Below are 14,011 nucleotides of genomic sequence, written 5' to 3'. Positions count from 1 at the left end.
TTGAGAGACAACTCTTATCTCAAAACTCTGTTATACAATCTAATCTTTTTCATTAGTGGGCTGTACCTAATAATTTTCCCAGTGAGTGTTTTGGAAAAATATATCTTACTCTGTGGGAGCAATGAGAAATTAGGTCAAACAAACGCTGCAGGTATGTTGAGTTGTGTTGTTACAGCAGGTTTGTTGAGTTCAGAATGGAAAAGCTAATATGTATTGACAAGGATGTCCAGCTCTCAGCTCTTGGGAGCCTCTTAGCTTGCTGCCCCTTCCATCCACACATGTCCTCTATTGCTCCCTGCAGGTGAAGCTGGTGAAATACATCTGTAAACAGCTGCAGTGCAAGCTTAAAGTGCCAGAGACAGAGAGGCCTGAGGCCTTGGACAGCTACCCCCGTTTGCGAGACTGGCTTCGCACCATTAACCTTCGACCAGAACTTATCGAGGTAGGTCACACTCACGCTCTTTACAGTCATTGCAAATTGCATATTTAAAATCCAATGGCGAAATGTGGAAATCATTCTAGTGCTGACATACTCCGCGAGCGAGCTTGTTGCTCTGTGGAGCACGATGCGGTTTGATGAGGTTACCACCTGCGTACGGAACTCCATGAAATATCATTATCGTTAGAAAAACCCATATCAGGTCTGATCCAATATCTCAGTTTCATGCCAATATCAACTGGCCAATATTTTTGGACCTCTATAATTATAGTAGTGGTGCATTTTGTGGCAAATGTTCAGCCTTTTGTGTGTAGTGGCGCAGCAGTGGGGCCCTATTTGTTTCCATAAAACTCTGTATGTGTATTCATAATGTGTATTTTTTAGTCAAATTAAGTTCAATTAAAGAGACCCGAAAATAATAATTATTCATTTTTCTATACTTACCAAGTTCACTTCATTAGGATATCCAGATGCTCCATATGGGTAACTGGCAGCACCAAAACCTGCACCAATGCCCCAATACAACATATAGAAGACATAATGTAATGAAAACATGTAAGTTGCCATGGAAATACATTTTTTTGCTGTACTTTTAATGTGCTGTATCTGTAATTAATATGCAACCAAAAATATTTTTACATTAAATTATTTGTGTATGATGGCAAATGTTGTGTTTCTGACTGCAATATTGTTCAATTAAGGAGCTACTTTTGTGGCTCGACCTCTGCGAGGTTGTGTGTCTTTGCAGCAGCTTCTTTAGCAGCAGGCGGCTTCGTAGGCTGTCATAGTGATGCTGGCGTTTCAGGTGGCTGATAAGGTTTGATATGTTGCAGCTCAATTTTTTTCTCTTTTTTCAAGCTGTTTGCAAAACATTTAGTGCAAGTAGTATGCCCTCCGTCTTCCTCTGATACAGGGAAGAAGTCCCACACGACTGATGCCATGTTTGTTTCCAGTGAGCTCAAGGGGTGTTCATGACAAGTTCAGAAGAAAAGGAGCGCTTGATTTGCTCACCTTAACCCACTTACAGCACAGTTTGGGTAATCTCGCCTAATTAGAGCGTTTAAAAAAAAAAAAAAAGTCATCGTAGCAATTTAAAAAATGTTATCAGATTTATAAGTGTCATATAGGTGCGATAATTATCAGTTTGATATTTATTGTACACCCATCTTTATAATACACCTAATTAGTTACTACCTTATCAACAAACCCTGTTTCCATATGAGTTAGGAAATTGTGTTAGATGTAAATACAAACGGAATACAATGATTTGCAAATAATTTTCAACCCATATTCAATTGAATATGCTACTAAGACAACATATTTGATGTTCAAACTGATAAACATTTTTTTGTTGTTGCAAATAATCATTAACTTTAAAATTTGATGCCAGCAACATGTGACAAAGAAGTTGGGAAAGGTGGCAATAAATACTGTTAAAGATGACAAATGCTCATCAAACACTTATATGGAACATCCCACAGGTGTGCAGGCTAATTGGGTACAGTTGGGTGCCATGATTGGGTATAAAAGCAGCTTCCATGAAATGCTAAGTAATTCACAAACAAGGATGGGGTGAGGGTCATCACTTTGTAAGCAAATTGTCGAACAGTTTTAGAACAACATTTGTCAATGAGCTATTGCAAGGAATTTAGGCATTTGACCATCTACGGTCTGTAAAATTATCAAAAGGTTCAGAGAATCGGGAGAAATCACTGCATGTAAGCGATGATATTACAGCCTTTTGATCCCTCAGGCGGTACTGCATCAAAAACCGACATCACTGTGTAAAGGATATCACCACATGGGCTCAGGAACACTTCATAAAACCACTGTCAGTAACTACAGTCGGTTGCTACATCTGTAAGTGCAAGTTAAAACTACTATGCAAAGCCAAAGCCATTTATCAACAACACCCCGAGACGCCTCCGGCTTCTCTGGCCCCGAGCTTAGCTAAGATGGACTGATAAAAAGTGGAAAGGTGTTCTGTGGTCTGACGAGTCCACATTTCAAATTATATTTGGAAACAGAGGATTTGGTGTCCTCCAGAACAAAGAGGAAAATAACCATTCGGATTGTTATCGGCGCAAAGTTCAAAAGCCAGCATCTGTGATGATATGAGGGTGTATTAGTGCCCAAGGCATGGGTAACTTACACATCTGTGAAGGTACCATTAATACTGAAAGGTCCATACAGGTTTTGGAGCAACATATGTTGTCATCCAAGCAACGTTATCATGGACGCCCCTGCTTATTTCAGCAAGACAAGTGTTACAACAGCGTGACTTTGTAAAAAAAAAAAAGAGTGCGGGTACTTTCCTGGCCCGCTTGCAGTCCATACATGTCTCACGTCGGAAATGTGTGGCGCATTATGAAGCGTAAAATACGACAGCGGAGACCCCGGGCTGATGAACGACTAAAGCGCTACATAAAACAAGAATGGGAAAGAATTCCATTTTCAAAGCTTCAACAATTAGTTTCCTCAGTTCCCAAACGTTTATTGAGTGTTGTTAAAAGAAAAGGTGATGTAACACAGTGGTGAACATGCCCTTTCCCAACTACTTTGGCATGTGTTGCAGCCATGAAATTCTAAGTCAATTATTATTTGCAAAAAAAAATAAAAGTTTATGAGTTTGAACATCAAATATCTTGTCTTTGTAGTGCATTCAATTGAATATGGGTTGAAAAGGATTTGCAAATCATCGTATTCCGTTTATATTTACATCTAACACAATTCCACAACTCATATGGAAACGGGGTTTGTACATCAAATACATCAATTCAAAATAATAAAGCAGTGTTTATCCAAGATGGCGGCGCCCGGACGGGCTGCGCTCTCGAGGAGCTCCTGCTAAAGATGGAACATTTGGCAGAAATACCGGACAATTCCACAAACTTTATGGCTGGCTCACATCGTGGTCACTCCGTGATCACGTACGACCGCCAGACACTTCTGGATATGGACATATCGGGCCGTTTTGGACTGATAGACGCGGGCGTGCTAAACATGCTAACTAGCATGGGAATACGTCGGCGGCTACATCCAGCGGCCTGTGAAGCAGGGGAGTATAGTAGCAGCGGGGGCCGTCTACGGAGCAGACGCCAGCGGTGTGATCGGAAACGCGGATGCCGAGCGGGGCTAAAAACAAAGCAGAAGGCTAATCCCCACAGAACACCACTTTCCTCCATCCCGAAGACGGATTTAGATGGAAAATGCGAGACTACTGGTCTAGGTAAGGAGTCTGTTAAATTAGAACAAGTTTTTTCTGCTTTGAGTGTTTCAGAGTTGGACATGTGTTTTACTGAGGTGGCTAACTATGATGCGTGCAGTTTATCAAAGCAACAAACAAACAATCGGAAAATCCCCGTTACTGAGGAGGCTAACCATGATGCGTGCAGTTTATCAAAGCAACAAAGAAACAATCGGAAAATCCCCGTTACTGAGGTGGCTAACCATGATGCGTGCAGTTTATCAAAGCAACAATCAAACAATCGGAAAATTCCTGTCGTATCAATTCCTAGATATGGTCGTAACTATACTAAATGCACTGGGCATAATAAACACAACATTATTAATATTGCTACTACGGATAATTTGATCAAAAACTCCCTAAAACAGCCCACTACCTATAATATAGGTTTTTTAAACATAAGATCATTGTCTCCTAAAACGATGTTAGTTAATGATATTATCAGAGACAACAATCTTAACGTCATCGGTCTCAGCGAAACCTGGCTTAAACCAAACGACTTTTTTGCGCTAAATGAGGCATGTCCTCCTAACTTTACACATGCGCGTATTGCCCGTCCGCTCAAAAGGGGTGGGGGGGTCGCACTAATATACAACGAAAACTTTAACCTTAGTCCTAACATAAATAATAAATATAAATCGTTTGAGGTGCTTACTATGAGGTCTGTCACACCGTTCCCTCTACACCTGGCTGTTATCTACCGCCCCCCAGGGCCCTATTCGGACTTTATTAATGAATTCTCAGAGTTCGTTGCTGATCTAGTGACACACGCCGATAATATAATCATAATGGGGGACTTTAATATCCATATGAATACCCCATCGGACCCACCGTGCGTAGCGCTCCAGACTGTAATTGATAGCTGTGGTCTCACACAAATAATAAATGAACCCACGCATCGCAACGGTAATACGATAGACCTAGTGCTTGTCAGGGGCATCACCGTTTCCAAAGTTACGATACTCCCGTATACTAAAGTATTGTCCGATCATTACCTTATAAAATTCGAGGTTCAGACGCATGTTCGTCAAACTAATAATAATAATACCTGCTATAGCAGCCGCAACATTAATACAGCCACAACGACAACTCTTGCTGACCTACTGCCCTCGGTAATGGCACCATTCCCAAAGTATGTGGGCTCTATTGATAACCTCACTAACAACTTTAACGACGCCCTGCGCGAAACCATTGATAACATAGCACCGCTAAAGTTAAAAAAGGCTCCAAAAAAGCGCACCCCGTGGTTTACAGAAGAAACTAGAGCTCAGAAATTATTATGTAGAAAGCTGGAACGCAAATGGCGCACGACTAAACTTGAGGTGCACCATCAAGCATGGAGTGATGGTTTAATAACTTATAAACGCATGCTTACCTTAGCTAAAGCTAAATATTACTCAAATCTCATCCCCCGTAATAAAAACGATCCTAAATTTTTGTTTAGTACGGTAGCATCGCTAACCCAACAAGGGACTCCTTCCAGTAGCTCAACCCACTCAGCTGATGACTTTATGCAATTCTTTAGTAAGAAAATTGAAGTCATTAGAAAGGAGATTAAAGACAATGCGTCCCAGCTACAACGGGGTTCTATTAACACTGACACGATTGTATATACGGCGGATACTGCCCTCCAAAATAGTTTCTCTCGTTTTGAGGAAATAACATTAGAGGAATTGTTACAACGTGTAAATGGAGTAAAACAGACAACATGTTTACTTGACCCTCTTCCTGGGAAACTGATCAAGGAGCTCTTTGTATTATTAGGTCCATCAGTGCTAAATATTATAAACTTATCACTCTCCTCGGGCACTGTTCCCCTAGCATTCAAAAAAGCGGTTATTCATCCTCTTCTTAAAAGACCTAACCTCGATCCTGACCTCATGGTAAATTACCGACCGGTGTCTCACCTTCCCTTTATTTCAAAAATCCTTGAAAAAATTGTTGCGGAGCAGTTAAATGAACACTAAGCGTCTAACAATCTATGTGAAACCTTTCAATCCGGTTTCAGGGCAAATCACTCCACGGAGACAGCCCTCGCAAAAATGACTAATGATCTATTGCTAACGATGGATTCTGATGCGTCATCTATGTTGCTGCTCCTCGATCTTAGCGCTGCTTTCGATACCGTCGATCATAATATTTTATTAGAACGTATCAAAACACGAATTGGTATGTCAGACTTAGCCCTGTCTTGGTTTAACTCTTATCTTACTGATAGGATGCAGTGTGTCTCCCATAACAATGTGACCTCGGACTACGTTAAGGTAACGTGTGGAGTTCCCCAGGGTTCGGTCCTTGGCCCTGCACTCTTCAGCATCTACATGCTGCCGCTAGGTGACATCATACGCAAATACGGTGTTAGCTTTCACTGTTATGCTGATGACACCCAACTCTACATGCCCCTAAAGCTGACCAACACGCCGGATTGTAGTCAGCTGGAGGCGTGTCTTAATGAAATCAAACAATGGATGTCCGCTAACTTTTTGCAACTCAACGCCAAAAAAACGGAAATGCTGATTATCGGTCCTGCTAGACACCGAATTCTATTTAATAATACAACTCTAACATTTGACAACCAAACAATTAAACAAGGCGACACGGTAAAGAATCTGGGTATTATCTTCGACCCAACTCTCTCCTTTGAGGCACACATTAAAAGCGTTACTAAAACGGCCTTCTTTCATCTCCGTAACATTGCTAAAATTCGCTCCATACTGTCCACTAAAGACGCTGAGATCATTATCCATGCGTTTGTTACGTCTCGCCTCGACTACTGTAACGTATTATTTTCGGGTCTCCCCATGTCTAGCATTAAAAGATTACAGTTGGTACAAAATGCGGCTGCTAGACTTTTGACAAGAACAAGAAAGTTTGATCACATTACGCCTGTACTGGCTCACCTGCACTGGCTTCCTGTGCACTTAAGATGTGACTTTAAGGTTTTACTACTTACGTATAAAATACTACACGGTCTAGCTCCATCTTATCTTGCCGATTGTATTGTACCATATGTCCCGGCAAGAAATCTGCGTTCAAAGGACTCCGGCTTATTAGTGATTCCCAAAGCCCAAAAAAAGTCTGCGGGCTATAGAGCATTTTCCGTTCGGGCTCCAGTACTCTGGAATACCCTCCCGGTAACAGTTCGCGATGCCACCTCAGTAGAAGCATTTAAGTCTCACCTTAAAACTCATTTGTATACTCTAGCCTTTAAATAGACTCCCTTTTTAGACCAGTTGATCTGCCGTTTCTTTTCTTTTTCTTCTATGTCCCACTCTCCCGTGTGGAGGGGGTCCGGTCCGATCCGGTGGCCATGTACTGCTCGCCTGTGTATCGGCTGGGGACATCTCTGCGCTGCTGGTCCGCCTACGCTTGGGATGGTTTCCTGCTGGCTCCGCTGTGAACGGGACTCTCGCTGCTGTGTCTTGGATCCTCTTTGGACTGGATTCTCGCGACTGTGTTGTATCCATTGTGGATTCAACTTTCACAGTATCATGTTAGATCCGCTCGACATCCATTGCTTTACTCCTCTCTAAGGTTCTCATAGTCATCATTGTCACCGACGTCCCACTGGGTCATTATTGTCACCGATGTCCCACTGGGTATGAGTTTTCCTTGCCCTTATGTGGGCCTACCGAGGATGGCGTGGTGGTTTGTGCAGCCCTTTGAGACACTAGTGATTTAGGGCTATATAAGTAAACATTGATTGATTGATTGATTGTTTTTCAACTTTTCTGAGCCAAGGCACATTTTTTTCATTAAAAAAAATCTCGAGGCACACCACCAGCAGAAAACATTAAAAAAGGAAACAGTCGATATTTACACTAAAAAATTGTTCTCGCAATTGTTGGATATGAATTCAAACCATAACCAACCATGCATCACTAAAGCTCTTGTCTCAAAGTAGGTGTACTGTTACGACCTGTCACATCACGCCATGACTTAGTTGGAGTTGTTTGGTGTTTTCCTGTGTGTAGTGTTTTAATTCTTGTCTTGCCCTCCTAATTTGTTATTGATTGTCATGTCATGTATAGATGTACTTTGTGAACGCTGTCTGCTGCTCCTCACACTGTAAGTCTTTGCTGTTTTCCAGCATTCTGTTTTTGTTTACTTTGCTGCCAGTTCAGTTTTAGCTTCGTTCTGCATAGCCATCCCTTAGCTTCAGTGCCTTTTCTTAGCGGCACACATGCATTTTGTTTATTTTTGGTTTAAGCATTAGATACCTTTTTACCTGCACACTGCTTCCCACTGTCTTCTGCATATTGTTATCACGACAAACCATGTTCCCAACATCTACAAAGCAATTAGCTACCTGCTGCCAACTACTGATATGGAAGAGTATTATACGGTTACTCTGCCGAGCTCTAGACAGCATAGACACTCAACAATGGCACATTTGCGGATTATAATTATCGTATTTTTCGGAATATAAATCGCAGTTTGTTTTCATAGTTTGGCCAGGGCTGCGACTTATACTCAGGAGCGACTTATGTGTGAAATTATTAACACATTACCGTAAAATATCAAATAATATTATTTAGCTCACTCACGTAAGAGACTAGACGTATAAGATTTCATGGGATTTAGCAATTTGGAGTGACAGATTGTTTGGTGAACGTATACCATGTTCTATATGTTATAGTTATTTGAATGACTCTTACCATAATATGTTACGTTAACCTACCAGGCACATTCTCCGTTAGTTATTTATGCGTCATATAACGTACACTTATTCAGCCTGTTGTTCACTATTCTTTATTTATTTTAAATTGCCTTTCAAATGTCTATTCATGGTGTTGGGTTTTATCAAATAAATTTCCCCAAAAAATGCGACTTATACTCCAGCGCGACTTATATATGTTTTTTCCTTCTATATTATGCATTTTCGGGAGGTGCGACTTGTACTCCGAAAAATATGGTACTGGTTTGCAAAAAATATTTTCATCCCAATTAGGTGAAATTACATAATCTCCACGGCACACCAGACAATATCTCACTGTACACTGATTCAAAGATCTAATTTTTGTCAGACCGCAGATATAGATTTAAGTTACAGTAAGTGCCTTTTAAAAAAAAAAAAAAAAAAAAAAAAAATCAACACCGTGTTGCAATGACAGACGAGTGAAAGTTGTTGAAAATGTGACAATAATACAAATTTTTTTTAAATCTACTCCTTGTTCATGTTTATATTCTTGTTCTCTTTTACTCCTACAGAAGACGTGTTTTATTGTACAGAACATTTATTAAACATTCAAATCACAGAAAATGCAGGTCCAGGAAGTGACGTGATTTTCGCTCGAGTAGTGACACGTAGTTAGCCATGCAGTGCTAGTTTTGTAAATCTAAAATTAAGGCTGACTTGTGCACGTGTCATTCTCCCTCCTTCATATGACCGCCATTAGAGTTTAATCATTAATGTATTAAGATTACATCTAATAAAAAGATTCATGTAATAATTGAACAAACAAACTTGTAGCATCCATGTCTTTACTAAGTGGCTCACCAATACAACAAAATATTTGAGTGTTTATTGAACTAATGAAACAAACTATGGATTTTTTACATTTTGGAATGTCTAATATTGATATGGTTAAGATATTTTCTCAACAAAAACAATTGAACTAATGACAAACTAAGTATGTTGAATATATTTTCTTAACAAAAGCAATAAATGTGTGGTACAGTCATTATTTTTTTAGTTTAGAGCATCTTAATAGACAGGAACCTCTGGTTGGTTTTCTTTCATTTTTACAGAATTTCTATGTAAGAAATGCCTTCCAAAGAATCTTGAACTCAGGCTGATATTTTTCAATTCTTATATCTTGTTTTACCTCACTGGGATCCCTGAATGTGACGTAAGATAGGAAGTGCTACATAAACGTATGTCTCCATTGGTGGGCTCGTTCTCACATACAGAATTTCCTCAAGCATGTACCACAACAGTTTAGAAGATGTTGTCCAGAATGCGCACACCAAATATTTAGCTTGTCCAAACCTTGTTGTGCAGGAATTCTCTTAAAAAAGAGAATTCCTGCAGCAGAGTTCCTGCATTATCTTCTAGCTGCAGCTTACTCTTTTTACGGGGCATACCTGAAAGAAATACATCTTTCATATTCACTTCCCTCTCTTAATAGTTAGTCATTACTCAACATTATTCATCATATTTTACTGCAAACATTTCTCCCTTACTTTCCTTCCTGTGCAGCTGCAAACGGTCAGCTTCTGTATGTTTTTCTTTTTCTTGCATTCTCTTGTGTTGTGACCTCACTGTAACATGATCATTTAGGATGTTTCTGTTGCCTGTAATAGTTTTTTTTTTTTTCATGTTTCACCAATTTTAATATAAGTTAATCATTCAAGCTCTGAATGACTTAGCATGAATTAGTTTTTGAAGCCCTTTGGTGTATTTCACATGACTGCGATCTACACTATATTGCCAAAAGTATTTGGCCACCCATCCAAATGATTAGAATCAGGTGTCCTAATCACTTGGCCTGGCCACAGGTGTATAAAATCATGCACTTAGGCATGGAGAATGTTTCTTCAAACATTTGTGAAAGAATCGGCCGCGCTCAGTGATTTCCAGCGTTCACCTGTCATAGGATGCCACCTGTGCAACAAATCCAGTCGTAAAATTTCCTCGCTTCTACATATTCCAAAGTCAACTTTTGGCTTTATTATAAGAAAATGGAAGAGTTTGGAAACAACGGCACCTCAACCACAAAGTGGTAGGCCACGTAAACTGTCAGCAGACGCTGAAGCGGATGGTGAAAAGAGGTCGCCTACTTTCTGCACAGTCAGTTGCTACAGAGCTCCAAACTTAATGTGACCTTCCAATTACAAGTACAGTTTGCAGAGAGCTTCATGGAATTGGTTTCCATGGCCGAGTAGCTGCATCCTAGCCATTCATCACCAAGTCCAATGCAAAGCGTTGGATGCAGTGGTGTAAAGCACGTAGCCACTGGGCTCTAGAACAGTGGAGACTCCTTCTCTGGAGTGATGAATCACTCTTTTCCATCTGGCAATCTGATGGACGAGTCTGGGTTTGGAGGTTACCAAAGGCGGAGAAGACCACAACAACAAACAAAATAAGACTATCGCTAAAAAGCAGCCTACTGTGGTGGAATCATTTACACTAGGTATGTATGATGACACCTTGTATGATAAGAAAGAAGCACAATTGAAAACATTTACTACAACAGTCGCTCCGCAAATTAAAAATTGTGGCGCATGCACAATGAAAAAGCCTGCGATTATCTACTTACTGAAACTAGCCGCTTGTCAGCCAGGTGACTTAAAATAAATACAGCCTCAGCCAGAGGAGATTGGTGTTTGTGATCGGCATTAATCACCAAAGGCGATAACGTACTTTGATTGGTGGCCGATCGAGCGGCACATCCCTAATTATCTCTTAAAGCTCATATAGTAATCTTGAAAAGGTTTCAAAATAGAAGTTTCAGTGTAAACGTGCATAAAAATTGAAAATTGTAATCAGCGCCAAATGTATTTAGAAATAAATTAATGAATCTCCCCAAATACAACAATGTTTTTCTGTATTTTATACTGTACATGAGAAAACAAATTAACTCTCACACTCGTTGGGGAAGATGGCATTATAACAACACTTTTATTATTTTTTTGAGTTTCAATAGTTCATATTGTTTTACTATGATAGTTCCCCCTAACTTGCTACATTTAGTACAGTTGCACAATTGAATGTGATTTAACACATGAGCTAAGGTGCATCCGGGGAAATAAGTACCCCATGTTTCATGTTCAAGCCTTCTTCCAAAAAAAAAAAATTACATACGTACGTAAGCATTTGCATCCTTTGCCATAAGGCTCAACAATGAGCTCAGTTTGTCATGTCTTGTGGATCATGTTTTGTTTAGTTATGTTCTGTTTTGCTTAAGACTCCATTGTTTCCCGTTTTTGCCCTTTCTTGTTTGCTTTGTTTCCATGTCAACCCATTAGTTTTCACTTGTCCCCAAGTCACGCACCTGTTTTCACTAATCATGTAACTATTATTTAAACCGAAAGTTGCCAGGATGTCAGCCTGGCGACTTTACCTCTGATACACTCCATAGTTATGCTTCTTGCCATGCCACGTCAGTTTTTGTTTCTTCATGCCACAGTTATCGAGTTTTGTTTCATGTTCATAGTTTCTGCCCTTGTGCAAGTTTTTGTTCATTAGCCAAGTTTTTGTATTTCAGCCTTGTGCGCGCCTTTTGTTCCTTTTTTTATAGCAATTAATAAATATGTCCTTACCATCACGCCTTGCCTGCGCCAACTTTCCTTTGCCTTGCAGGAAAACTAACCCCAAAGTCCACGCATTGACACAGGTGAATCTTGATGTTTGTACAGCCTTGTTATGCACTGTATGTACCGTATAGCAAATTGTTTTGCCTCTTTAAAAGGGTAATATTATGACTTTTTTCTACATTTAAAACCCTTCCTTGTGGTCTGCATAACATTAAATGGTGGTCCTTTTTTTAATGGTGGTTCTTTTTTGTTTGTGCATGGATTGTTTTACAGACAGTTTTGAAGCTGCTTTTTTTACCCTCTCTTCAGATTGCGCAGTTTGTGGGCGGGTCTTATTTACATGCCTCCAGTTTGACAGCGTCTTCTCACAGCCATCTTTGTTGTAGTTTTCAGTGCTTCCATTGTGAGTCTACTGACCGATATAAATGAGAACTTTAGAGTACTTTGTATTAGAAATGGCAACAGTGGAGGATGCATGCACATGTGCGAGCCAGTCTGCCCTTCAACAAAAGGATAGTAAAAAAGGAGCTTATTGACGACAGCACAGACTACATTTAAAGAAGCGCGCATGGCGCTCTGGATACTTTTATACCATATATGGATAATCCGGGGACATTTTTCCCAACCAGTGATGTCACACGTTGTTCAAATTCCAAACATGGCTCCGCAATGCCTCCAGGGTTTGATTTGAAATTTTCAGGACTTAAGCAGATCCCAAATACCAGTGTCAGGCCGTGTGTTTCCCACCGAGGCCTTCAGTGATGTCCGACTTCAATGATTACCTCTCAATATACCATATTTTATGTCCCCACATGACCATTTCTGGAGGAATGCTATACAGGAAAACATTTGTCCAATCATAAAATATGCAGACGAGGTGTGTTGGCGGAGTTCTTAAAGTTTACTCCTCAAGGTGCTCATCAAAAAAATCCCGCCGGCATTGCTAAACGCGGCTACTGCTTACGCTCTTCACCACTTTGGCATGCTGGGAAATAGAGTTCTCATGTTACCTATCTCATGACATCACAATATATATCTGTCTCAGGCCATCAAGAAGGCCTTACTGACAACAACTCGTGATCTGATTGGCTATCGCAACTGTCTGTCATTTGTATGTGGCCGTTCACTTACAGACGCCAGCTTTGTTAATTCTGAAGGCTTCAGGCTGATTTGGTAGCTAGCTGAATTCTGATTGGATAAAAACTCTAGAACCTATAAACAACAGTGCTGAAAATAGCATAGTATGACATGAAGGGAATATGAATACTTTAGATATTTAGGGAAAAAAAAAATACTTTTATCTTTAATTATGATCATGATTTTGGGTTATTTTAGGCCAGTAGATAAGGCCTTGCTGGCCCTGATGGCACACCACTGCCAAATACACAACAGCAAGTACTCGGTACCAACAGGTAAGAAAAGTTGGTTTTGCATTACAGGGCACCTTTAAAGACAAAACTGCTCACTTTTGAATGAAACTGTCAGAGAGTATTTCACATTACATATGTGTATGGTTGATTTAGTGCAGCAGGCCTCATAAAGATAATGTTGTTCTCACATTTACTTTTAGATACTGTACACCAGTCACCAGGGCTATTTACTGTACCTACATTGTTCTGGGGCCACATTTATAGAAAGCTAAGAATTGAGCTGCCAAACTTCTCCTTTCACCATTATTCTTAATTTGAGAAACAAGCAAGAAACCGGTGTTCACTGCACAGGATGCTGAGTCTCAAAAGTGTAAAATGTCAACGCAAAAAATTGCCAAACCTTAAATTTTATTTCCCCAAATTATGTTTTAAATATCAATCAATCAATCAAAGTTTATTTATAAAGTCTTTATCACACGTGTCTCAAAGGGCTGCACTAGCCCACAACGACATCCTCAGCTCAGATCCCACATCAGGGCAAGAAAAAACTCAACCCAATGGGACATAATGAAAAACCTTTGAGATGAGGGGACCCTCCCGGGCGACTGGTGCAATAGACGTCGAGCGGATCTAGCTAATAGTGTGAGTGTCCAGTCCATAGTGAGGTCGGCAGGGGATTATCTTGAATGGAGACAA

At 40.2% G+C, this 14,011-nt stretch overlaps 1 protein-coding gene across 2 annotated transcripts in view; it reads left to right on the top strand.

Moving 5' to 3' along the window:
• Window positions 1–14,011, top strand: part of LOC133550916 (kinase suppressor of Ras 1-like) — a 79,675-nt gene that overhangs the window by 38,287 nt on the left and 27,377 nt on the right. For both annotated transcript variants that reach the window (XM_061897067.1, XM_061897066.1), the window contains exon 2: window positions 302–446. In XM_061897067.1, coding sequence (XP_061753051.1) covers window positions 302–446 — 145 coding nt within the window. The remainder of the gene's footprint in view (window positions 1–301; window positions 447–14,011) is intronic.

Source organism: Nerophis ophidion, linkage group LG04 (assembly GCF_033978795.1).
Source record: "Nerophis ophidion isolate RoL-2023_Sa linkage group LG04, RoL_Noph_v1.0, whole genome shotgun sequence".
Classification (NCBI taxonomy): domain Eukaryota; kingdom Metazoa; phylum Chordata; class Actinopteri; order Syngnathiformes; family Syngnathidae; genus Nerophis; species Nerophis ophidion.
The sequence above is the reverse complement of the archived record's forward strand: the minus strand, read 5'-3'. Positions and strand labels throughout refer to the sequence as shown.